General features: G+C 51.6%; 4 protein-coding genes across 4 annotated transcripts; 2 read left to right on the top strand and 2 right to left on the bottom strand.

The window, feature by feature from the left end:
- Positions 1-3,036: 3,036 nt before the first annotated feature.
- LOC108864261 (uncharacterized) lies at positions 3,037-7,930 on the top strand. Its single transcript, XM_018639532.1, has 6 exons — positions 3,037-4,958; positions 5,080-5,277; positions 5,385-5,502; positions 6,086-6,378; positions 6,460-6,514; positions 7,817-7,930. The coding sequence occupies exons 1-6, from the start codon at positions 3,037-3,039 to the stop codon at positions 7,928-7,930; spliced, it is 2,700 nt and encodes an 899-aa protein (XP_018495048.1).
- A 43-nt stretch (positions 7,931-7,973) lies between these two features.
- Naglu (N-acetyl-alpha-glucosaminidase) lies at positions 7,974-12,524 on the top strand. The gene is made up of 17 exons (XM_003743374.2): positions 7,974-8,147; positions 8,244-8,283; positions 8,406-8,527; positions 8,611-8,766; positions 8,888-9,147; positions 9,235-9,398; positions 9,482-9,559; positions 9,671-9,806; positions 9,981-10,144; positions 10,370-10,439; positions 10,524-10,694; positions 11,021-11,147; positions 11,479-11,593; positions 11,705-11,825; positions 11,928-11,977; positions 12,098-12,245; positions 12,337-12,524. Exons 1-17 carry the CDS (start codon positions 7,974-7,976, stop codon positions 12,410-12,412), a joined length of 2,172 nt encoding a protein of 723 aa, XP_003743422.2. The 3' UTR covers positions 12,413-12,524.
- A 113-nt stretch (positions 12,525-12,637) lies between these two features.
- LOC100904134 (plasminogen activator inhibitor 1 RNA-binding protein) lies at positions 12,638-16,591 on the bottom strand. Its single transcript, XM_003743375.2, has 3 exons — positions 16,397-16,591; positions 14,744-15,296; positions 12,638-14,609 (listed from the first exon to the last, which is right to left on the bottom strand). Exons 1-3 carry the CDS (start codon positions 16,508-16,510, stop codon positions 14,131-14,133), a joined length of 1,146 nt encoding a protein of 381 aa, XP_003743423.1. The 5' UTR covers positions 16,511-16,591; the 3' UTR covers positions 12,638-14,130.
- A 1,464-nt stretch (positions 16,592-18,055) lies between these two features.
- LOC100905385 (GMP synthase [glutamine-hydrolyzing]-like) lies at positions 18,056-21,518 on the bottom strand. Its single transcript, XM_018639539.1, is given in 5 exon segments — positions 18,056-18,867; positions 18,992-19,656; positions 19,659-20,549; positions 20,883-21,095; positions 21,287-21,518. Coding segments are annotated over 5 exon segments (2,028 nt in total). The 5' UTR covers positions 21,444-21,518; the 3' UTR covers positions 18,056-18,765.
- Between the last annotated feature and the right edge of the window lie 3,895 nt (positions 21,519-25,413).

Consider the following 25,413-nt stretch of genomic DNA (forward strand, 5'->3'; position numbering starts at 1 on the left):
AGGGGCTTCAGTCACAGGTAGAAATAAACGCACGGTGGACCACCGAACAGAGGCCTAATGGACGAACGGGAAAATCTCCTCCGAAAGGGTTCCTGCTCACCTTGAAGGCTCACGATCTGACGAAGCCGCGGAGCTGATGCCGCTCCGTTCTCGAGTGACCTCGATGGACGGAGGCATTCTTGCGCGTCCGCCTGTGATTATTATGTCGCGAATTATTCGATCCTTGAAATCAGCTGCCGCGTGGCGTATGCCGATGACGATGAACAACCGACTACGGATTATGACTGTCCCGGTACATGAGTGGTGAAGGCCAGAAACGGAGATGAATTTTGCTCCTGTGTCTTCGTGGGAAAAAAATGTAGACTCTGACATTCATATCGGTGGGGTGTGCTATGCTATTCGGATGGCTCCCGGATAATGCGTGGGCTGCGTGGGCTTGCGAAACGAAGCGATGCCCTCGTGGATTAGTCTGAGAAATCTATTGGTTGAGAGAGAAAAATCACTTGCGACTTCGGTTCTGGGAGCGCACTCTCAGTGCGATCGTTTCTGCGGTTCCGGAGCGGAGAATGTCAATGGACATTGGAGAGAGAGTCTTATGGCGGCTCTAGCCTTCCTCTTCCCGTCAGAGACCTATATTTGTGGCGACCCTATCAGGAACGTCCGGAGTGAAATGCACAGGAACACACATCTCGTCCGGTGAAATTGTCTCCGTATCCCAGCTCTCTCAAGAGTCTGTGCAAAGTCCCCGAATGGCGACAAAGGCGCCGCGCGGCCTGACTCGAAAATTGCGAGGTGGATTCTATGGCTCACCGATGCGTCAAGTTCGCGCGATTCGCTGCATCCAGCAACTACCACGCAATGGAAGACGAGAGGCAACGAGAAGCCTGCCGAGATCCCTGAGTGTTTGGCTCGTACGACGTTTCTTTCTGGGCTCCCCGATCGTCGGAAAGCTCGAGGCTATGATTTGTCAGCAACAGGCATGGTCATCATATGCCTTCTGAGAGCCGGTCATACGATGGGAGTGGGAGAAACACGATGCGGTCGGAACACATTCGGAAGATGAGAACGCGATGCTTCGAAATCCCCAACCGGCCATGAATTGTATTTTTCGGCCATCTGACGGATTCTCATCACCTCGTACCGGTATCGCCGCGCCGCTACTTGCGCTCTTAGTAAGGCCCGCTAGAGCTGAGATAGTTTCACAAGAGATTCCCGTCGCTTGCGAGGATCATGAACGATTGTGATGAACTTTCTTCAACCTGCTGGAAACTGAAGATGGCTATTTGCTGTCAATTCTCTGTGAATTCCAAATCGCTGTCCGGGTATCGCAAGGAAAGAATCAGCTATTCCGAAGCTGCGGTCTAGATGTGGGGATGCAAGGCGGGATTCTCAGGATTCCTCTCCTGCTCTTGGGGCTGGGTACCTACCTTGAAGAGTCGTAGCTACGTGTTCGGGTTCCTGGATCAACAAATAAATCTCCGATCACGCTGAATCCCTGGAGTTCCACGAACCTATGTCAAGCATTGGATAAGATGATAAGATTTCGCGGAAGGGGGTGCACCTCCGGATCCTCGGGAAGAACCTGGCCTCCTTCGGGAAACATTGGTGCGGAGTGAGGGTACCTCAGTCCGCCATTCGGAATCGCGTATGTGGTCTCCTCTGAAAGTATATCAGCCTTCGAGCTTCCGTGGTCGAACGTGGTTTGCGGACTCGCAGGGAGTATCCGAGCCGTAAGAACCGCTCCGATTCCGGGAGCAATGATCGTGAGTCATTAGAGTAAGGGTCATGGCGGCCATGATGACCACACGTTTCATATGCGCTCTGCTAATGTGGAGCCTCCTCGCAGTGAATCGCGGAGGAAAATACGTGACAGTGATACGAGAAAACAGCCTGAGTTCGGAAGACCACCAGACGCACCGGTCCAAAGGCCTCGCGGAGCTCAAGCCGTGGCACAACGCGAATCAAACGCTAAGCCTAACGTTCCAAGCGAACACCATCGTTCGAAGTGCGGTACTCGCGATGATTCTACTTCTGGCGGGAGACGTGGAAATGAACCCCGGCCCAACAGTCTGCCAATCGTGCAACGACCGAGTCTCAAATACGACCAGTAACCTCGTATGTGGAATGTGTTTCCACACCACTCACGAACAATGCGGATACCGAATCCCGGACAAGAAGGACGTGTTCTGCAAGAGCTGCTTTTGGAGAGAGACGTCGAGGCTCATCGCACCCTTGATAACCCTCCGATGCCCAAACCAAGGATCGATAAGGACACTGAGCGAGAAACTCGACCAGCTCTTGAGACACCCCGGTCAATCAGCTGTGCCGCCGACGAAACCACAACAATCCGCGCGCATCAGCACACTCGCGCCCCGGACTCCCCAGACTCCTCGCTCACACACTGCCCCGCACTCCCAGCCAAGGAGGAGATTGAGCTACGCCGAAGCAACACAAAGGGAAACGAGAAACACAAAACCACGTCTACCCCCACAGAACCAACCGCAAGCCAGAATAGGTAGCCGTAGCAGAAAAGCGGAAAATCACATGGGTACCTCCAGATTCACGACACTGAAAGCAACTGAAGTCGAGATACCACCGAGGCCTCAACACAAAGCCCTCTTCGTCTCCCGTCTAAACAAACAGACGAGCGACCGGGACGTAATGGACCACTTGAGGAGAATCATCCCGGAAAACGCCCCGATACAGATCACAAGACTGAAAAGCGAACACCAGGACTACTACGCTAGCTTTCACATCGCCGTGGCAAGTGAGTACTTCGACGACATCAATGAACGTTCAGCTTGGCCGGTGAACGTGCAGTTTCGTCCCTATCGAGGAAAACTCCACGACTACAGAAAGTTTGGAAACGAGATAGGCCACACTAACGAATCGCCCAAGAGAAAGCTGCCACGCACCCGCGATGACAGCAGCATGCAATGACGGTCACCGTTCCGCATACTCTGCTGGAACATAGAGGGACTCCAAGGATTCATGAAAAAAGAGAGTACCTTCGACTTCAGCCCATTTACGATCGTGATGTTGACCGAAACATTCCTGACAAACGAACCGGAGGAACAAATCATACAACACTACAAAAGTTTCACTGCGGGAGCGCAAAAGACTAAGGGAAGACCAAGCGGAGGACTAGCTATACTCGCATCCGCGCTGATCCCCAATATGAAAACGATGTTCAAGAACGAATATGCTCTTGGAGTTCAAGACGAAAATACAACGTACATTGTGGCATACTACAAACCGAACACACCAGTAGCTGAGATCATAATCGACATCCACAACATAGTGAACAAAATAGTCACGAAGTCTGTGATACTCTACGGCGACTTCAATTGCCGCATCGACGTAGAAGACTCCAGAGCCAGGAGCCTCATAGAAGCCTTCCTTTTGCTCAATCTACATCTCCTAAACAAATCGCAAGATACGACATATATCGCACATAATGGTCGAAGCACAATCGACCTGATCTTCGTCACGGCTGACCTAGTCCCCTTCACCAAGATGAAGATAATGCCAACCGTTGACAGAAAACATCAACGCATCATCGTCGACATCCCCTCGCTCGAACCCGAAGCAGAAATCAAAGGGAAGCGACCGATGAGTGCAATCCGGAAAGTGGATCACAACAAGCTCGTTGTTAATCTATCGAACTCTATCGAACGCGCAGAACCCAGCCCAGACGACTCATACATGAACCTGCTGGGAGCCATCGAGAAGGCGGCGATTATGGAAACGCACAAAGGCAAACCGAAGAACAAGCCATGGTTCGACGAGGAATGCAACACCCTGAAACAACTGGCGCTGAGCAAAATTCGCACTGAGGACTACACCAAACACCGAAGAAAGTACAAAGACGCCATTAAGAAGAAACGATGTGAACACGAACTCAAGGAACTCGAAAAAAGAGTTCACGCAAGTAGAGCGAAACCGTGGTTAATGCTACCAAGAAGGAAAGCCCCCTGCATCCCGAAGATCGAGATTTCGGATTTCGAAGATCACTACGGCAGGCTGTACTCGAATACAGAGCCCACGCACCCGGAGGAAAACGACGACCACGACGAACACGAAGACAACAACGAGATATGGTACAATGAATATATCACCAACGAAGAAGTCGCGGCGGTGATAAGTAGATTGAAGAGACACAAGGCAGTCGGACCAGATCGAATCGCCGCGGACGTCCTGAAGGATAACGAGATACTGACCCCTCTCATCACCCGTATATTCAACGAAAGCTTCGACTCAGGAACGATCCCGGACTCCTGGCGCATAGCTTATGTGAAACCGCTCTTCAAGGGGAAAGGATCGGCAGACGACCCGAACAATTACAGATGCATCAATCTCGCATCTCACATGTACAAAGCCTTCACAAGCACGATCACTAACCGCCTGATTCAACACTGTCTACCGTACATCTCTGAGAATCAACACGGTTTTCTACCACATCGATCATGCGAGGACGCGATCGAGGCACTGATGAAACTCGTGGAGGAAAACACCAAACCCACATATGCAGTATTCGTGGACTTCAAGACAGCCTTCGACAACGTGAACAGAAAGAAACTTATTCAGACCATCGAGGAGAAATTCCACATCAAAGGGAAGATGCTGAACATCCTTAGATCGATACTCCAGCCGAATAGTCTCATCATCGACAACGGAACACACCTAAGCGAACATATCAGACAACATAAAGGAGTAGTGCAAGGCGACGCAAACTCTCCGCTCCTCTTTGTCCTTTTCATCAACGGCCTACTCGAGAGACTGGAACGTCGAAAAACACTCGTCAAAATGTACGCCGACGATCTTGTTATCGCGTCGGACGACGCGGACGAAGTACAGAGAGCACTATCGGCTCTCACGATCTGGTGCGACGAGAACGAGATGTCCGTCAACACCGACGAAAACCAAAGCGATGAAGTTCCGAAAAGCAGGCGCACTCGGCAAGAACAAGTAGTACATAAACCGCACGCAGATAGAATACGTCACGAACTTCAAGTATCTGGGAATCACGATGCAGCCAGCTTGCGGATTCAGCGAGCATGTGACCCAACTACTACTCAGAACGGCGACCGTCACCATATGCCTCGGAGATTTGCGAAAGCTACCTCTCAACCTGGCAATGAAAATCTACGACATGAAAATCATGGCCATCGTACGGTACGGAATGTCGACGATAGCGCCACACCTCGCCAAGACCACGATGACCGAGCTCGACAAGAGCAAGACAATCTTCCTGAAAGCGACCCTCGGACTCAGCAGGTACACGTCAAACACATCGTGCTAGCACTGGCAGGAGAGAAAACCCTCTGCGAAGACTTGAGCGAGCTAGGATACCGATTCAACGACACTGCATGGAACGAGTACAGGGAGAGCCTCAAGATCAAGAGGGCCAAACACCATAATGCAGGCTTCACCACCGGACCAGCGTTCACCGGAGAGACATGGAAGAAAGCCAACCAGAAAAACAGGGCCTACATATGCCGCGTTACGTACCACGGCTATCATCACGAAATCTGCCAGAGAGCGGACTTCTTCGAGACAATAACTGACTTATGTACTTGTAAATACTGTGGAATGGAGCGGATAGACCGCCACCACATCTTGAGTTGTATATATTTTCAAGACAAGACGATCAGCTCAATCGCTCGAGAGATATCAAACCACTGCGGGTAACCTGCGAATAAATCACTTGTATTGTATTAGAGCGTCGTCACCGTCGGAAGCGGTTGAGGAAATTGCTTCCGTGCGATGTCGCGAGGAAATCGGACACCCAAAACTTCTCGGCGAACAATGCACCCACTCGCAGACTTCGGAGCAAACTTCAAAAACTCTCCCCCTCCCTCAGTGACTACCTCGTTTGGACGAGGAGCCTTTCGTGCGTCTTTCTTTAACTCTGAGAGCGAACACATCCTGCCGATGCGTCGAGAAACCCCAGACTCCCTCCTGTTCAGGTTTCGTGCAGCGACGGTAAAGCGTCCCGCTCCCCCTCGCTGGGAGAGCGGCTCAAGCGGTATGTCTGTGTCACCTAACCCCTTCATCTCGTATATGACCCCCCTCCCTTCTTTAGGATCACCAATCGAATGTCAATATTCTTATGCCTGAAATTTACATGAAACGGGCGCTGTGTCTCAACCGCGCGGCGCGCAGCCGTTACGTCTACGTCCTGAGTGGGGCACCACTCATGATTGACGTGATGAGACAGAGAATTCGAGGCGACCAAACCGCTGCCTTCAGTTGTATGCTCCAAGAATGGAGTAAAAAGGTCAACGACGCTCTGACCGAAGTCAGTCGAGAAGACATCTTCAAGAAGCCGGAGCTGTGGGCAGGCTCTGGGCTGGATGATAGGCATAAGTTTACTAGGTATTTAGTTCACGGCTACCATCACAGGATCTGTACGAAGAGTGAATTTCATGATGCTGATGAAAATGTTTGTACGTGTAGATATTGTGGCCTGCTATGTGGGAAATACCACGCCACCCGGTGTCTCGCTGGAAAAGTAAGCCTGCACGGATTAAGTCGAATGTAAATATGGTTGATTTGTACAGGAAGCAGCATTCTGAATCCTTGTACCATGCTCATTAAGAAGCGCAATAAATCTATATATATAATATTCTTATGCCTGTATAAGTACACTGCTCGGCGAATTTCTCATAATTCGCACCTCGAGGCCGACGAAACGCAACGGAAACTGACGCGCTGAAAGTCTCTCTGCTCCGGAAAGTCTCTCTTTTCTTTCAAGGAAAAATACGTTGCTGATGAGGCCCTACTCGGAGGAGCTCTACCATAGATTTGAAGCTTCAGAAGTCGCCGCTCAAAGACGCTTGTCCGGAGAGGACGTCTTGTGTTCTCGGGCCACCCTCATCGAGCGAGCGCTCAAGCACACCGAGCCGGACGGAGAAACCGTGGCTGAATGAGCTCTCCGGATATCCTCCACCGTGGCGTTCCCGAGGGGTCCCCCTCCATGTTCGCGGCTGCCGAATCGGGAACCGCAAACAGCCCAAGGTGATTTTCCGTTTGGAAGTCGGGAGAGCACTGTCCAAGGCCACACGGAACCAATTTCCCAATAGCTAAACTCATTGGGCCGGACTCCCTTCAATTGGCTAGAAATGAACTCATCAATGAACTCTGAAGTTTTCCCTGGACTTTCTCCTATTCACCCTAGTTCCGCAATCGAATTCTCGCCCGAAGACTCATCAGCATTCGGGGACGGTGCAGGGACCGAGAGAGAAACATCTGGATGAGCTCTGCAATCTTCTCGTTCTACCGTAACACAACATAACGAATTCAGGAGGATTTCATCGTTTTCCAGGAGATCGGAAAAGACGGATGTGTCCGCTGTGGGAGACTCGATCTTCGCAGAGCAGTCTCTTGATTCGACGCACGTTCGATCCTAACCGCCAATCGTCATTTGCGGCTGTTCGAGCTCGTTTATCGCTGATAATCGGATCGAATCTAGATCTCCCAAATCCCTGTCGTCTCAGGCAACCAAACCATTTCGAGGGACCGACCATAGAGACCATAGCGTCAGTGCCGAACGAACCGCTCGGGTCACGACGCCATGACAGCTACGATAAGTGGTTCCGGGAGATACATTCTCCGAATCTTCGCTGTGCTCTCTGCTCTCGACGTATGTGATTGGTTGCATGATTGTGCGAGGCTACCTAAGGAGGATGCTCATTCTCCCCAAATCTCGTTAACTCTTCAGCCGACTCGGAGAGCAAACATTCGCAGGTGACGAGTGGAGTGGATACTGAGCGTTTCTCGCTGGAACTCCTCGGGCCCGATGTACCGGTTGCAGCGCAAAACGAAGCGCTACAAGGTGATATGCGGAATGTTTATACGAAATCAAGGCACATACAATCAGCAACGGAACCCTCAGCAAAAGCACGAAGAGTTCATGCAGCAATCGTAGACAAAACGGGGCCCGCATGCTTTAGACTAGTTCCGAATTCGAGATGGGAATCGGCGAGAATCCAACCTCGAGGGAAATCCGAGACGAGGAAATTCTAGGTCTCTTGGAGCGAGTCGTCGAGGAAGGTTCACCTATTTTCGAGCTTCGAGTGGATCCTTCACTGAAGAGCGTGCTCGACGGCAAAGAGGGCTTCCGAGTGGAGGGCAACTCGACTAAGGCACGGAAGAGTATACCTAGTACGACCCCGTTGACTGATTATCTCATAATTTCCGAAGACCACCATTCTCAGGTGGGTATTTTGCGCCTTCTACAGATTTTCATAACAGGCACCGTCGGATACGCCGCAGCGAATGGTGAGTCCACGATCGGTCTCACAGAGCTTTCCAATCCAATGAGAATTTCCGCCCGGAGAACATCCCGACTCGAATCATTCTCCAGCGATGATTGCTTCGAATTTATGAGTGATGCGTCGAAGGTCTCAACTTCTACATACGGAAATTGCTCGGAGGGCAATTCAGCTGGTCCGGGAAACGTATACCTCTTCCGGAAAAAATGCCCGCTCCCCAGAGAGCGCTGCTCGTAACTTTGCCCGACCAAGTGAGAGCGCCGTAATGAGTCTGCGTCAATGTTCTCCCTGAATGATCGTATTGTGCGTTATACGCGTGTCACTCGTTGAGCAGGTTCGTTACTACGAGAACGTCTGCACTGCATCATACTCATTCGTATGGTGGCAGTGGCCTCGCTGGCAAAGAGAGATTGACTGGATGGCCATGAACGGCATAAATCTACCGCTTGCATTCAGCGGTCAGGAAATCGTGGCCGCCGAAGTTTTCAAGGTAATAGGCTCCGGAGTCGCTAAGAATCTGGCGACCTCGGAGGAGTTGTGGAGTCCATCGCACCGAATCAATTTGTCGACCCTGTTTGGAGAAGCACATATTATATTGATGACGCTCGCAGACGTTCGGCTGCAACGACACCGATCTCGCTACATTTTTCTCTGGACCCGCGTTCCTCTCCTGGAATCGTATGGGCAACTTGAGAGGTTTCGGCGGTCCTCTGCCGTCAAGCTGGCAGCTACAACAACAGCTGCTTCAAAAGATGATCCTTCGGAGGATGAGGGATTTCGGTATGACTCCCGTAGTCCCAGGCTTCAACGGCTTCGTGCCTCGAGCTTTTGAGCGCCTCCACCCAGCAGTGAGCTGGAGTCGAGCCTCGAGGTGAGCGGAAGGTCTTTCCGTTCGCCAACAGCTTATGCAAACCGAGATCCGAGACAGCGAGCTCCGGCGGGTCTTTCATTCCTATAGGTGGAACAATTTTCCCGACGAGTACGCCATGCTCACGTTCTTGGCACCCACCGAATCATTTTTCCTCAACGTGTCATCACTGTACATCACCATGTATAGATCCATATACGGCAGTGACCACCTCTACAGCGTGGATCTTTTCAACGAAGAAACGCCGGACACAAGTGAGACTAGCAGCGAGTCCCGCCTCGATTTCCCCTATTGCCCTTCACTCGTGTGTTGAATGAAAGCTTCGATTTCCCGCCAGACGATCCGGCGGCCTTGGCTGAAATGAGCTCGAACGTCTACGAATCCATAGCGAAGGCAGATCCCAAAGGGATCTGGGGTAAGTGACCACCGAGGAGTTTCGGCCTCGAACCGGATTCCATATCCTCATAAGTCGTGTGGTTGCTTTTTCCGAATTTCCCCGCCAAAAGCATTCCTATCGTTGCTCCAGTTATGCAGGGATGGCTTTTCGTCCATGGCGGGGATTATTGGAATCATGATCGAGTCAAGGCATTTCTCGGAGGGCCACCTCTCGGAAAAATGATAGTCCTAGACCTTTTCTCGGAACAATCACCTCAATTTCCAAGGTGAGTCAGCTCCGAAGTCGATACTCGCCTGCTCATTGCGAGCGCTAACACTCGACCGAAAGTCGCGTTCCACTAGGGCTCCCACTTGAGTCGGCCGAGCGTTTGGTTACAATAATTCGTTTTGCTCGACCGAGAATGCCTTCCCGGATAAGGCATGTTTCACTCATGTCGCAGGTTTTCCAACTATTTTGGACAACCGTTCATTTGGTGCATGCTCCACAACTACGGAGGCGTGAGTGGACTCTTCGGGAACCTCGAATGGATCAACAGCGAACCGTTGAACGTCCGTCGATCCGTTCCCAACATGATCGGCATCGGAATTGCACCCGAAGGAACAGGTGAGGGACGCTCATTTTGACTGTCTGGTTCAGCTCCATGAACTAGCAATCATTTCTCCGGAAGGCTGCAGAGGATCTCAGAAGAATTGAGGACGTCCACTGAACTCCGGGAGTCAAGGACATCCACAGGTTTCGCATCGCGCGTGATATATTCGTCGCATCTACGTGGACGTTCCTAATTGGGGTTCGAGAATAGGTCTCTTGTAATCATGTCTTTCCCTATAGGACAAAATGAAGTAATCTACGAGTTCATGGCGGAGAATTCTTACCGGGATTCGTCTGAAAACGTTTCACTGTGAGCGATTCACACCCATGATCGGAAGAGTTTATGAGCGTGGCGGGAAGTCAAGCGGAACAAACAATTTACCCCTCCGCGTAGGTGGCTGCAAAACTACGTTGGAGCCCGGTATGGGCTCAGCGATCCCCATCTGGAAAACGCATGGGAGCTCTTGCGAAAAAGCGTGTACAGTTTGACCAGCAAAAGTATAGAAAACCACGGGAATTACATCCTCACCCATCGACCGAAGCTGAATTCAACGCCGCTCATATGGTTCGTATTCAGAAAGGTCCTGCTCCTCCTCGATGGCGGAATAGCGATCGTATCCCGGTTGAGGCGACTGGCGAGACTCACTAGCTCCTCACTGAAACGAGAACGCGCCGAAGAGGCGAAATTGTTCCTCGAACCTCCACCGTGGAGTCGCTGATCGATCTGAGCCGGCACCTCCGTTCTCGGAAAAGAACGAGGATCACAAGAAGTCCTCATGTGTCAAGCCTCCCTGGCGTATGGCTGTCTAGCTGGCCTTTGATGTTTGTGAGCGAAGGCACAAACGCGACTCCGAGCCGCTCGTCAGATGACAATATTGTTGAACTTTTCAGGTACAATGGCAGCGATGTCATCGGAGCAGCAACGGAACTTATCCGAGGGGCGACCCTCCATCGGGAACTCTGTCATGAGAGATTGTTCCACCAGGATCTTGTTGACGTGGTCCGTCAAGCCTTGCAGGTGATGAACAGCTTCCGCTCCCATCGCGACCGGGCTGCGGCTCAAACCTGTGCTTTTTCTTTGAATGCTCGGCCGATACAGGCTCACAATCCAAGGCCGAGAGACTTCTCCGAAGGGATTCAGAGGATTCCTGAAGCGTCTTCCGAAACGCGAGGAACGAACGCATTGACAAAATGACTTCTCAAATCCATTATTTCCGAGTCACTCCGAAGCTTAGGAAGCCGCGCTGCCAAGATAGGTCCCTTCAGAGTGCGGCGCGGTAAAGCTCTCAGGCGCTCGGCCCAAATCCGGAATCTTTCTCGGAATCCAAGCGGACCATTGAATTCCTCAGGTGAGAGTCTCCGACGAGTACTTGCAGATGATGTCCCACTTCAAAGCAAATAGCCTCATCGACTTCGAAGAACACTCTCGGCGCCTCCTTCACTGCATTCGCGTCCTCGACAAAGGTAGATCCGACGTGCGCCGGAAGAATGGTGCTCACAGAAAATGGCAGACCTCTATCACGTTTCCCGCGAATTCTCGGGGAAAGGCTCCATAATAATGCTCAACTCCCCCAGTGCTGTCAACTGACCCCAACTTTCTGCTCGGATCGTGGTTACGAGATTCAAGGGAATCAGCCGGGCTGGATCGCGATCTGCAGGACCAATTCGAATTCAATGCAAGAAACCAGATTACAAGGTTTGGCCGCTGGGTGGTCTAGTGAGATTTCGGTCGCGACCATTCGAGCATGTAATGAAGCCATTTGAATAGAGGTCGAAAAAACACCTGCTCTCTCCGAAGGTGGGGTCCCAACGGGGAAATCGTGGACTACGCTTCAAAAATGTGGAACGGTAATATCAGTAACATGCGTCCAGTCCTCCTCCCGGTTGCTTCCCGCTGAAAGAGATCTTGGTGCCTGGTGATGGAAAAGCTGCCTGCGCTGCATTCACCTCCGACTCTCTTCTGCGCAGGCCTCGTACGTGACTATTTTGGAAAGCGCTGGCAAGTTTTCGTGGACGCTTTGAATCATTCTCTTCGAACTGGGACGAGAGTGGACGAAAGACAACTGGAACACACTATTATTAGAGAGGTGGAACTCCCTTTCACCGAGAGCAGAAGGTGATGTACCGAGCTCGGCGCTTTCGCTCACCATGGTCGTCGGCGAGTCGATGCATCAGACCGGATGTAATCACGTCCCTTTGTTTAGCAGGAAGTATCCTCACACCGCAAGCGGAAATGTGTGTCGACTCCGGCAGTGGATTCAGCGCGCTCTCCACCCAATCTAGGCAATCTTCCCAATGGAATCGCTTCGCTGCCCCAGGGAGGCGGTCCACAGAGCATCCATGGCACTCGAATATATCATTTCCATCCCAGAAGAGCAGAAAGAACTCGCAAGCAGGATGACTCTCTCGATCACTCTTTTCTACGACGTTCTGCTGTACGATCGATTTCAGCAGAATTATTGATTATCCCTCAGGTACAAAGACTCATCTGAAGACGATTCAACCAGCTTAAGGGTTTTAATAACAAAATTTATTTTAAAGAAAGCGTCGCGCGGTTCAAAAGTATGCAGCGGTGGTTGGTCTACCTAGTGATTGGTGAAGTTCGCTCAACAGCAATTGCTGTTCAGGACGGGTCGAAGCCTGAGACGTTTTTCAATGTGATGATTGTTTTGTGCAGAAGTTTTCGTTTCTTGTAGATGAATGTACTCCTTGAGAACGCTCGACTTCAATTATTCGTTTGCAGGTGTCCTTCCGAAGAAAGAGACGTCTATTGTTCACAACGTTGAAATCGCGTTTGTTTGAAGGCTCGAATCGTTTACGGGCTTGCAATGGTGGATTTGAGATGAACTCATGATGATATATGGAGTATCTTTCGTCACTCGCTCGCTCTCTCTTTCTCTCTCTCTGTTTTGAATGCGGAGGTGATGGATTTCGTTTTTATCATCATCATCATTTGATTGAAGCGGATCTCCGGCCTCGAAATGTCTTTGGCCCTCGCCCTGGAGAGTGCTTTCAATACTCTCCAGACTGGTATCAGGTTTGGAGACGACCGAGGGGTTTTCTCCTCCCCGCCTCTTCCGTGGTAGACGTCAGCAGCAGAATATTGTAGAGCCAGATACACTACGTTCGGATGCTAGGTTCCCGCTCCAGATCAGGTTGTCTGTGCTTTCCGCAACCGTTGTGCTTGAACTCGCAAAAGTTCGAGGCAGTCAAGTGTTTCTCCGTTTTCTCTTCACTGCTTGTGCACAAGTCGCTCTGATCCCAGACAGAAGCTTCGATCAATCGACGCTTCGACTGAGGCGGCGAATGAGCCAGCGGAGCTCAACGAGCACAGTTCTCAACAGTTTCGGCGCGGGGATCTTACATAGTGTTTACAAAAATAGTTGAGGTATGTCTGCGACGAGTAAAACATTGTCCTGAAGATGTTTAACAAGAACGCTCTCCGAAAAGATTGACAATCGTCCCGCTGTGTGGTATCGTTTCGCTTTGGACGCTCGCGATATGCGTTATGCCTTAATCAATAAACCTTCGCCGGCGAAATGCACAACAACGGCGGCAGTTAGAAATCCACCGGACCACGGGATGGGGAACTTCGATCTCAATCTACAACATTTCATACCGCTTTCCGATCTGAGTCGAAGCAGCGAATCCACGAATCTTCCAGAACTACTATCAGTCAACCAATGAAACAATCAATTGTCGATCTGTCGATTCATTCAACGCTTCTGCCGTCTCCTTGTGTGTTCGTTCGTTTGTTTGCGTGTATCTTTCTGTGCCGTCCGCAGTAGATAGGATGCTGATAATAACTTTACACGCCCGTGTTCATCATCGAGCGCCTCCATGTTCAATCGCCGCCTTCATCACCCTCTCCCTTGTTCGCAACGGTCCCCCAAAACCCTTTTGAAGATTTTCGGAAACCACCTTGAAGGGCGGCTCCGGTTCGCGAGTCCTTGTCGCTCATATATGTTGAACCACAAGCACCCGGAAGCTTCTTTGTACGCTTACGCTGCCAAAGAAGGGAAGTCGTTGAGATCCTCGACACGAGGAGTGTGCTGGGGCTTGCCTCCTCGTGGTGGTCGGCTGCTCGGCTGGTTACCTTCTTCTTGTCGCCTGGGTCCCGGAGGTCCGCTGGAGCGACCACCACGGCCACCTCGGGCGGGTCCTCGAACGTCAGCGAAGTGGAATTGGGAAGCGAGAGTTTGCTCTAGTTCCTTCTTCAGTTTTTCGCACTCGTCTTCGGCGTCATTCGCATCGTCACCGTCGGCGTCGTCCGAGTCCTCTTCACCGGCCTTCAGTTTTTTCAAGACGACAGCCTTCTTGAGTTTCGGATCCTCTTTCTCACCTTCGTTCGGTTTGCGAATATTGGCTGCGTACTCCGCCTTGGACACCTTGGACGCTTGCTCTTTTTTCCATTGCTCCAACGTCATTTGAACAGCTTCGGGCTCGGCGGGCACAGCCGGTTCCTCTCCAGCGGCGACGCCTGCAATTCGAAAAACACTGGCCCCTCAGTACTTGAATGCGTTCGAGGTGCTATGCTCACCAGGAAGTTGCGGAAAAAAAGATATATAGCTCGAGTGAGGACTGAGGAATCCTCCCATTGAGTATGTAACGCACCTTCAGGGACGCCCTCGGGGGTGACATCTAGATTCTCCGGGACCACGAGTTCCTGCTCCGGGGTGGTATCGAACTGATCGGTGTTCTTTCCCCAGTTGTGTGCTCCTTGTCCACCTCGCTTCTCAGTCGATTTCACGCCCGAACGAGTATCCCCAGAGTGCCGGTCGAATTCACGTCCTCGTCCACCAGGTCGTTGTCCGTCTCGAGATCCTCGAGTACCGTCGTTGCGTACGTTGCGTCCACCCTCGGGCCGGGGTCCTTCGAAGTTGCGGGGCGGTCGGTTTCCGTCGCGCGGTCCGCGATTCTCTCGAGGGGGTCGATCGCCTTCCGGTCGGGGTTCGAAGTTCCTTTCGTTGTTTCGCCGTTCCAGGTTCTCACGTCGAGGGGGACGGGGCGCTCCACCGAAACCACCTCCTTGAGTGGGCGAGGTGCTACCGGCCTTCACGCGAGGCTCGTTCGAATCGACGGCGGCGGCAATGGTCTTCACGGATTCCTTTAGCGTTTTCGACAGCCCCTTCTTCTTGGCATCTTTCTTGGTATCCTTCGACTTTTCCTGTGAAATTAGTAGCGTGCTGTTAGCTCGCGCACAGCTGGCAAAGCTCTGGGACAGGGAGCGAAATTAAAGAGGCGATTCAACAACACTGATCAGAAGGTGAATGGAGACGCGCCATTCGCGACGATCCCAGCGCCCTCCCGCGGACGCTCACCACGTGCGGGGCTCACAGGTTTCGTTCAATTCCTCGGCTCAGCCTCTGAAGACCGTAAATCAGAACACCTGGTGTAGCGCCAGAATCGACCACGCGAAACCTGAACGAAACTTCCGAGTTCACCGTTCCCGAGACAGCATTCTAGAATTCTAGAATACCCACGGAGAACTACCGGCGGCGACGCCACACTCGCTTGAACGACGGAAACAATGCTATGCCGATGAGCGACATTGGCGAATGTTCACATGACGAATGTTGGATCTTTGAATAGAATCTATGTTCGCCGACAGCAATGCAGAATTCAAGTCTGATCGGAGATCCGAGAGCTCACAGTCGTGATCCGATGGAACACTTGTTGATGCAAACTCTCGCTATCGCCTCCCCGACCTAGGAACTCATGGAAGAGCATCCAGTTTCCTAAAGCGAAGGAACTGGTTCCGGGAGCCGGTCATCGAGTATTTCTCCGTCTTAGGGTCTGATCTCGCTGGCTCGACACAGCTGTCCGATAGACAGCGCATTCGCGGGACGGAATCGACTTGTATACACCATGCAACAGCTTGCCGCATCGCTCGGAACAAATATGGCCGAGAGAATCGCGCGGTTCACGGTAAGGTAGCGACTTACGCCGCGAACATTCGGACCTGACATCGTGACACACTCGCGTCACTTTCATTGGCATTCGAACGTACGAGTAATGACGGAGAGCTTCTACTTCTCCGAAGATGCCATGAACGCTCGCTATATCATACTAGAGAAAACTTCCATCGCGGTATCAGCGGTGCACTTCCGAAGACAAGTCTTTGTAAACAAGCTCGTCATTGCGGGGTCGACTCGCGTTCGGCTTGAAACCGATGCTAAAATCAGAGCTCGATCATTCGGCCAGCGTCGGGATTTATTTCACGGGACGGGCGGTCGGGGGAAGAAAACGAGGTGAGATAGAACTTACGGTTCCCTTGCGCTTCTCCTGCTGCGACTTGGCTAAGATCTCCAGAGGATCGTTCTCCTCGTCGAGGAAAAGTTCGAAACGATTGTTGAGGTTGCACGCGTATGTTCCCTCCATTTTGACGACAATTTTGCGCTGTCCGGAGCGCGATTTAGGCGGATGAAACCAGCACTTGTTTGAATAGCGTAGCACGCCGAAAGAGCCGATGGCCAGAAAGACAATATGGCGGACATCGAAACCTATACCAACTTCGGCGAGAGATGCCCGCCAAATTTGACTAAATTCGAATTTTTTTTTTCGACTTGGGGAGAATTCCGCCCCGACAAAAATCCGCGCGAGATGCGAAAAATTCTCCAACTATCGGGAACAGGGTCAAGTGGGGTCTCTACCTGCCGGCGGCGATTCCGTCACGGATGTTCCGCTCAGCTGTGCCGTGGGGAATCGCGCGCGGACCTCCAGGATTCTGACGCTTGCCTTACACGACGACTCACCGTCCGCCAGATTATGTCACTCGATTCTGAGTCCCAAGAGGGAGGGGGCATGATCCACGGTGGCCACTTCCCTACGTCTGGGGAGAGAAAGTTCGCGATCAGCGAAAACTGGTGTGAGTCTCGCTCTCTTACTCCGAGCGTCACCTAAACTACAGTCTTCGCACTGCGACCCGAGCGAATCGTTCTAACTAAGCAGTCGATGTCAGGAATCCCGATGAATTTCTATGCCATGGACCCCAGCCGGAATAGAATGGGCGGGCCCCATCCTGCAGTGGGCGCTGCTCACCACAAAGCTAACGGGGGATGGGGAAGTTGTCGCTATTAACACTGTTTATACTTGATACTTGACCAAAGCATCGATTCTCCGGGAGGTCGGCAGACTGGCAGTAGGAACCCGTGGCTTCGATCGGCTGGAATTTTAGGCGTCTAAGCACTTCCATTTGAAGGTATCGTAGGTACATGCTGAGGGAGAGGGTCCACATGAAGCCATCTGCATGCGCCTGAGGCAGGAACGGAGTGAATGGTTTTCCGCGATTTAGCTAGAGCAATATCTTCATGAGACCGCACGCCGCAGCAGCAGGAAGTCAGCGCGTAAGGAGCGTCCTGAGCCTCGAGAACAGTCCCTGCCAGCGACATTGCTTCGTACTCGAGGAATTTCTGCTCCCGCGACCTGACTGTGACTCGAGGCGGATTTTAAGGATTTACAACTCCATCGCTCAGCCGTCGCGGACCTGGAAGACTCGAGGCTGCCGAGTTTCCACACCAGAACTCCCTGACCCGCTTGAACAGGAACCTTCGTGCATTCCTCCAGCTTGTGCCTTTCCCAGTATCATATTCAGACGACGTATGCATTCTTCAGAATAGGGATACATTGCTCAAGGGGACTGAGGGACATGGTGCCGCCGAACCCATCGTCCAATTGGATCAATCATTCAAGAAAATACATATATTCAGCCTGACTATTCGAGAGCTCGGATGTTCGTTCATGTCTCGCCCGTCTCAAAGATCAAAGATCTCTTCTCAGGAATCGTTCATTTCTAATTATTCTCGAGCAGACTCAACAGGAATCAAAATGACTCGATCTCGCTTTGGATCGTCCTTGAGACTTGAACGGCGTGTGGTTCGAGAACCCGCGGACTCAGACAAAATTCTCCCACCCTGGCTCAGTAAGTTCATGGATACAACGTAATCCTGTATCCAAGGACATTCACCGAATTTATTGACTATAAAATTAAATACTTAAATACCAGGCAACATTCGCACTCCCGGATCCAGGCCGAAAGATCATACTCTTCCATTTCCTGTGACTCAATATAAGTCGTCGCTCAGTCAGCCGAGGCGCCAGCAGTTTCGGAGCTCCATCCCGCCAGAGGACCTGCTATTTCGTTTATGCCGCAAAATCAACATTTTCATTCAAGCTTCATGTATATTTGATCGATAATGAGCTCCGCACAAAATACCTGTGGGAGATGCACTCAAGACGGATCCTTTGGTTTCGAAACGTACGTGCATCACAATGAAGGAATTGCATCGAATCTCCAACGAGGGAGTCGGCCGAACGACGAAACCATCGAACAGGCGACGGACCCCTCGCAATCACCCTCATGTCTACCGAACTAAGGACTTCTAGGCTTACAATTAGTATAAAATGATAGGTTCAACAGAAGGGCATCTTTTTCTCTGGAAACTTCCTGGAACGGAATGCGGCCACGACGCTTGAGTGAGACAAAGCACAGGACGGCCGTTGGGATTTCAGAATCTCTCGCTGATTTCGCCTGGACGGTGCCTACTCCGACGTCGCGGGTCGATCGAGGGCTGATTTTGAAGTCCTTTCCTGAGAAGATCCGCACTGACACCACCGCTGTCGCTATCGTGCAGAGTTCATTCCCACTCCGTGGTACCGGGAGGCTTCGGAGTTAGATCGTACATCACGCGGGAGATACCGCTCACGTTCTGAATTTGCTCGACCATGTCTAAAATGACCTGAGGAGAAGACAAATGATGTCAACAATCGGCGGGAGGAGTGGATTGAGAGGATAAGAATGAAAATTCATCATTACTGTCGACATATGGTCATGGAATGAATGCTCGATACGGGAATATCTACCTTCAATGGTAAGTGCTTGTTGGGCTGCGCAGGAACGCCGGTCATGAAGTCCTCAGTGATGAAGGTTCGTACGACGATCGACCTCTGGCACGAAGTCTGACGAGGATCACAGTTGAAATGAATGGGAACTATAATGACGGGCATCTGGGAAAGTTTCTTGGTGACGCCGTGCTTCCGCAACGTGTTCTGGGCGACATGATCGGCCCGTTTCAGCATTTGCAAGACGTTCGGAGTGAGGAAGGTTGGAGTGATCTCCTGCACGGGTTGCGTGATCGGTTCGCCGAAGATGAACACGATTCGATTGATGTTGTGGCAGATTTTCGGCAAGAGCTTGGCGAACTTCATAAGCATCGACCAGTCTTCAGGAACTCTGCCGTCTAACGTGGACAGTCCGAGCACGTAACTGTAGGTGCGCTTGTCGCCCTGGACCCCCACGCTTTTGATAGGCAGCAGTGTCGGCGTCACCTTGAGTTTCAGCGACATTTCAGTGAGGAAAGCCAATTCGTCTTTGGTGCATGCGTTTTCCACTTTGTGCAGAAGAGAATGTTTCTTTTGGGACGCATGCGCGTAGTCGCAAATGACTTTACACAGCACTTGAGTCTCGCTGAAATCTTTCTCCATGTAGGGTTCTTCGGCGCAAATGACACGAACAGCCAGACCGGGACCGGGAACGGGTGGCGCATGAGCAACTCTTCGGGCAGGTCCAGGTCTCGGCCGAGGGCCCGAACTTCGTCTTTGTGGAAATCTTTCAAAGGTTCCACGACTCGTCCCTTCTCGCGGAGCATACGAACCAGCTCGGTATCGTTGTGGTGGGTCTTGATAGCGTCCGCGGAACCGGACGCCAGAGCGCTCGCGCTCTCGATCAGGTCCGGTCTCAGTGTGCCCTGTCCCAAAAATACGTCTTCTGGATTGAGTTCCAATTCCGCGACCACCTCGTCGGCGACCTTCATGAATGTGTCTCCAATGATCATTCGCTTTTCTTCGGGTGCGACGGTCTGAGTCAACACCTTCGTCCGTCGTTTACCCTTGCTGGGATCGGATCGATCGCAGGGCAACTCGGTTGTTCCATTATAGAACCTTTGAGAGGCGTCGATGACCTTGAGCTTCAATCCAATCTTCTCCAAGGATTCCGCAACCTGGACACTCTCGTCCTTGCGCATGAAGCCGTTATCGATGTGCAGAGCGATCACCTGCGATTCGGGTAGGGCTCGCCGCATGAGCGCCGCGCAAACCGTGGAATCTACGCCGCCCGATACGAGATTGAGAACTTTTGAGGAGCCGACTGTTTTCCGAATGTACTCGATGCATTCCACTTCTCTGCTCTGGAGAGTGAAGGATCCCGTGCATCCGCAAACATCGAATAAGAAATTGCGGAAAATTTCTTTGCCCTTCGGTGTGAGATCCACTTCGGGATGGAATTGGACTCCAAATATCCGTTTCGATTCGGATGCGATGGCGGCTACGGTATCTCCGGACGTGGCTGTGACTGCATAACCGTCCGCGGCTTTCGCCACCGAATCCCCGTGCGTCAGTAGAGCTTCTTGCTTCGCTTCCAGCCCTGAGTGGAAAAAAAACATTGGTCGGTTGGACTTTCGAGTCCGGACGAATCCGGAGGCACGTGAGCAATTAGACGTCGATATTCCTCTTTACGAGTCCACAATAAAAAACCGATACTCCGTCGGGTCGTCCCGGACGGTCGGGCAGCGTATCCGCTCGGACAGACAGCCCGCCCGTCTAACGCCATTCTGGCGGCGTCGCGATTACCCGTCAGCGTACGATACGAGTCGCGGGACTAATAACAAGTGGATGATGACCAGTCCGACCAAGGCCGATAGCAATCGAAGCAGAGATAAGAGATTAAGATCTTGTGCAGAGAAACATGTCAGCCTACCCTTGAAGATGGCGGAAGAATTGTCTACGTTGATGGTGAACTGGCCGTCTTCTCTGTTGTCCTTGCGGGCTACGGATCCTCCGAACTCCTTGTTGATGAGCTGCATTCCATAGCAGATACCGAGAACAGGTATGCCGCATTTGAAGATCTCGGGATCGTAAGTAGGGGCGTCTGGTGCATAAACAGAACCCGGACCACCGGAAATGATGATGCCTGTAATCGATGAAAGAAAAAAATTGAGATGATCGAGGGAAAGACATCTGGAGATCTTCCCGGAGAAATAGCGATTGACAGAAGCATGGTACAAAAAATATACTCCTTTGTAACGTCCTTACTTATAAATTATAAGTGATGCGATTAGTGATAATTAGTGATGACACGTCAGGATAAAATCTGGGAAATACCTTTGTACTTGGCGGCGACTATCTCTTTGGCGGTGGTGCTCAACGGAATGATGGCGGATTCGACGTTGAGTTCGCGAACTCGTCTGTCGATAACTTTCCCATATTGAGCACCAGCATCTAAGATACACACGATATCGCTGTGCAGATTCCCGTTCATAATTGCAGCTCAAGTCAGCCGGAGTTTATCACGAGGCAGGGCCACTCGCGTCCTCGATGGCAATGATCCTGGACTGGGCTCCGTGGCGCAAGCAGACTACTCGACTGGCATGCGGCCGTCAGGCGAGGGTGATGATGTGTATAAGAAGCCGGCGTTATCTGTAAGATAGTGTTCGTCTATAGATATAAGATTACAAGATTCCGATATGATGAGGCTTACAAGATCCTCACTCGCCACTCAAATATCGCATCCAGGCGCTACTATTGCGTCGCAGCACCCCTGTCGCGGACGCGTTTGATGGACCAACTATCACGAAAATATATGGAGAATTTGGAGGTTGGAGGAGAACAGTCGATTGTCGTCGGCCATGGTGCCATTGGGCAGAGAGATTCCTATTCTCTCTCCAGCTCCTCATCGCTGTTCCAGTCTCTGATCCATACTGCTCCCGTCGGAATCGGAAGCGAACCAGATTGATTTTTTTTCGTAGGAAGGCTGAGGTTCTGAGTAAAGACCGCGATGGATGACCCCCCCCGGCTTTTCGATTTCCCCTCGGAAAAAAAATATTCCCCACTAAATCAGGGATGATGCCTACGAGAAAAAGTCACAAACTCGATTTCTCCCTATGGAGGAAGGAGAAGCGTCCCTTTTTCCTGATTCTCTCCCTCGAGAACGGCTGGGCTTGGAGGAAAACGTGACGGTGGACCCATCCTCATTTTCGATTTGACCCTCGAAAATGATGTCCCAACCTCTTTTTCCCGAAACCCGAGAGTGGTAGAGAAGGATCGACTACCGTCGAGACCGGTATGCATTGCTCCGAGGTGCATATTACTTGGAGATACCCCATCTCTACAGGATTCGGAGAATTCTGGGGAGAGGTCACTAGCGTCGACGCAGCTTGGTTATTCCCGATGCTTCCGATATTTTGATCCGGAACATGTTGTGGGGAGAGAACTCCCCATCGGGCTCCTGTAGCCTGTTCCCGAGTTCATGCCCTATGGATGTTCAGAGGTAGATGTCCACGATTTCAGAGACCCTGTCTCATCGGAGCATGAGTCGATACAGCAAGACTCAGCATGGAATACAGAATTGGAAGAATCTCCCGGCCAAAAGCCCAGGATGCCTCCAACGACCTCAAGGGCGCTGCCAAACGTCTCGTAGCGATCCCATTCCAACTCTAATGGAGTGTATGGAACCTCGAGAGCAAGTCATAACTACTCTGAGCTTCAATCTATCTGCGAGCCTCCGGCGCGACAACTCCCCGTCCCCGTCAAAACGATTGTCCTCCTGGATCACCGGAGACCACCATGGTACCGGCATCGATGCCCGAGACGAAATCTGACAGAAATCGCGAATCTGATCTCTCGTGCTCCGAGCTATGGAACACCAGCTTCAGGGAATGTGACAGAGCAGAGGGAGTGCTGTAGATCTGTCAGAGAAGGATTCTCGCGCGCACACTGACTTTCTCCGAGTCGTGTCGATCAGTGTGGAGAAACCTAGAGCAGAACAAGCGGATGCTCACCTTCTCGGAGCTAGCGGCCAACGAATCCGTTATCCTAGCCCGCTGATCGTTTCCCTTAAATGTGTCCCACCGTCTTCGGAACTCTCCTCTGCACTTCTCATGGAGGATTCTCCTCCACGATTTCAGAACAGCCTTCTCTGCTGCAACATGGCGCTCCCCCGAAACCGGAAATTCAAAGCGGAGCCCGCCAAATCCAAACGGTGCTCACGAGCACATGGGGAAGAATCGGGTTCTCTGCGATGGAGTCCCACCTGATTCTCGTGTCGGAGACAAGGTCTCATCCTGAAGCTCGTCTCCGGTGGAGCGGCTCGTTCCAGGGCGAATCGGGGACTTCCAATTTTCTGATGATTATTTTGAAAGGGCACGGAGAGAGTGAGAGCCTCTTACACTTGTTTTTCTACTTTCGCTCAGTAAGGGTCATTCGGACTTCCGGAGTAACGGTAGGTCGGCACTCTACGACGATGGAGGAGAGAACTATTTCGGTATTTGAGGATGAGATGCGATATTCCGTCATGATTTCGGCTCGCCACCCCCACACTCAATTGTATCTAGAGAACTGTACCGGCTCTTGAGGAACGTCATTGTCATCATAAGCAACGAGGAGCTGAACAATATCACCACGTGAAGCAGAGTGCAGAGTCTGTTACTCCGGATGCGATATAATGGGAGAGGATTCCACGGTTCAGCGCGCGATTCGAAAAAAATCCGCGATGTACCGCCGCGCCGCGGGTCTCGAACCGCGCGGAGTCTTGCCTGAGGCAATGGATATGCTTGTGGGGAGGGGGATGTGATCAAAACGACATATTCTGAGCAAGGGGTCAAGGCCGAATCAGCAGTTTAGTGATTCATTGGCTTCTCGAAACTCGGATTCCCGTCGGATGAGTTTTCATGGTCGCTCGGACTCGGAGCTATTTCATGGACCATGCAAAGATCTTCGATAAAACCGGACAGCCCGATCCTAGCTGCACGGTCTAGACCACATAATTTCAGGGGTTCAAGTACATCACAAATCATGGTCCTTGAGTCAGAGAGATTTTCATGTCAGCGTGGAATACAACAATGTCCCAATTCCAACGTTCCAAAACAGTGTGAAGAGTGGGCGTGAGACGTGATATCGGAACGTTCGGTTTCATCGAAGCTCCAATCATACGTTGACGCCGTAAGCAATCGCTCGCTATTTGCAAAAGTTCGCTACCCTAAATTCTGTTCGGGTTTTGAGACGAGTGCACACTCGAGGCCAAGCACTGGCTCTAGGGCTCAACCCTCGTCCAAACACTGATTACAGCGTCAGTCTAAGAAGAGATTGAGGAGCAAAAGCGAAGCGGGTATACGTCAGTGAACGTCAGTCGGACCCGCTTATCGGGGGAAGGTTACCCGATATGGGTTCTGGCTCCTCATCAATTAGGCGAGCGACCCCCTCTGTACTCATTGAGTGATAGATCTGTTGACTGACTGAGCTCGGACACTCAATGAGATGGAGAGAGACCGCCATCCTGAGACGATGCAGTGTTTGCCGGCGAGACCGGTCGACAGCCTTGGCCACTCTACGGCGTCACGGGGATGACCATGGTGTGGTTGAGCGAGGAGCGGTCAGGTTGGAATTCCGCAGGATGAGCTCAAAGTCTTCTTTTCTAGAAGCGCGGGTCTCGAGTCTCGACACAATCAATTTCGGAAGATTACAACAGAAGAAAAGTTGGGTCGAGACTCTGATCGAGACCGACAAATTCTTCTTTATGGATTTCATTCATCTCGAAACTTACAGCTACTTACGAAGAGAATTGAACTCTGGATCGCGGCGGACCCTCCGCGGGAACTTGCTCCCTAGACGCCTCGCGATTTGGCCGTGGAAATCCGGCGAGCTGGAGAGCTCAACTCCACGACTCCAACGATTTCTGCTCCTGAGTGAGGGGGACTTCACGAAACATCTAATCTCCGACGGAGGATTCGTTCCCCCAAACCGGAGAAGGGTTATATGGAGCATTCGCCGCTAGCTGTCCGAATTTATTCGCGAAACACATGAGTCGGAAGTCATGCTCCTCTTCTTCGAATTCGCGCGCCACGAGCCTTCCGTCTGAGTGAGCATACACCACCACGAATTGATTGAAATTGATTGAACTCCGGAACACATCGGAGCAACACGTCGGCGTCGGCCGACGCTCCCCTGTCCTCGGAACTCGATGCCCGTCAGCGCTTGATAGCGAGTCTCGACTTGAGACCTGTGCATATTCAGGGAGGAACATTGGGCCTTAAGTCGCGGTCATCTCGAACCGAGTGAGCGCGTGCGCCCATGTTGCTATCCGAGAGCGGTTTCAGGATCTACCGCATCTTCAGGGAAAGATTCCTCACCTGTTTATCTGTTGGGAAGTCGAATGTCTGAAGTATCGACTTATCAGAGACTTCTTCAAGAGAATCAACCGGACGGATAACCGCGGTGTCGGAATACGCGAGCGA

Source organism: Galendromus occidentalis, unplaced genomic scaffold (genome assembly GCF_000255335.2).
Source record: "Galendromus occidentalis unplaced genomic scaffold, Mocc_1.1 scf7180000077442, whole genome shotgun sequence".
Taxonomy (NCBI): domain Eukaryota; kingdom Metazoa; phylum Arthropoda; class Arachnida; order Mesostigmata; family Phytoseiidae; genus Galendromus; species Galendromus occidentalis.

Bases quoted from the DNA above. Each gene is read 5' to 3' on its own strand.
- LOC108864261 (XM_018639532.1), top strand. From the start codon at position 3,037: ATGTTGACCGAAACATTCCTGACAAACGAACCGGAGGAACAAATCATA. The intron at 4,959-5,079 runs GCAAGAACAAGT...ACTACTACTCAG, and splicing joins CCGAAAAGCAGGCGCACTCG to AACGGCGACCGTCACCATAT. The intron at 6,379-6,459 runs GTATTTAGTTCA...TTGTACGTGTAG, and splicing joins GATAGGCATAAGTTTACTAG to ATATTGTGGCCTGCTATGTG.
- Naglu (XM_003743374.2), top strand. From the start codon at position 7,974: ATGGGAATCGGCGAGAATCCAACCTCGAGGGAAATCCGAGACGAGGAA. The intron at 11,148-11,478 runs GTGATGAACAGC...TGAATTCCTCAG, and splicing joins TGGTCCGTCAAGCCTTGCAG to GTGAGAGTCTCCGACGAGTA. The intron at 11,594-11,704 runs GTAGATCCGACG...CAACTCCCCCAG, and splicing joins CATTCGCGTCCTCGACAAAG to TGCTGTCAACTGACCCCAAC.
- LOC100904134 (XM_003743375.2), bottom strand. From the start codon at position 16,510: ATGGAGGGAACATACGCGTGCAACCTCAACAATCGTTTCGAACTTTTC. The intron at 15,297-16,396 runs GTAAGTTCTATC...CTAATTTCACAG, and splicing joins AGGAGAAGCGCAAGGGAACC to GAAAAGTCGAAGGATACCAA. The intron at 14,610-14,743 runs GTGCGTTACATA...TTCGAATTGCAG, and splicing joins CCCCGAGGGCGTCCCTGAAG to GCGTCGCCGCTGGAGAGGAA.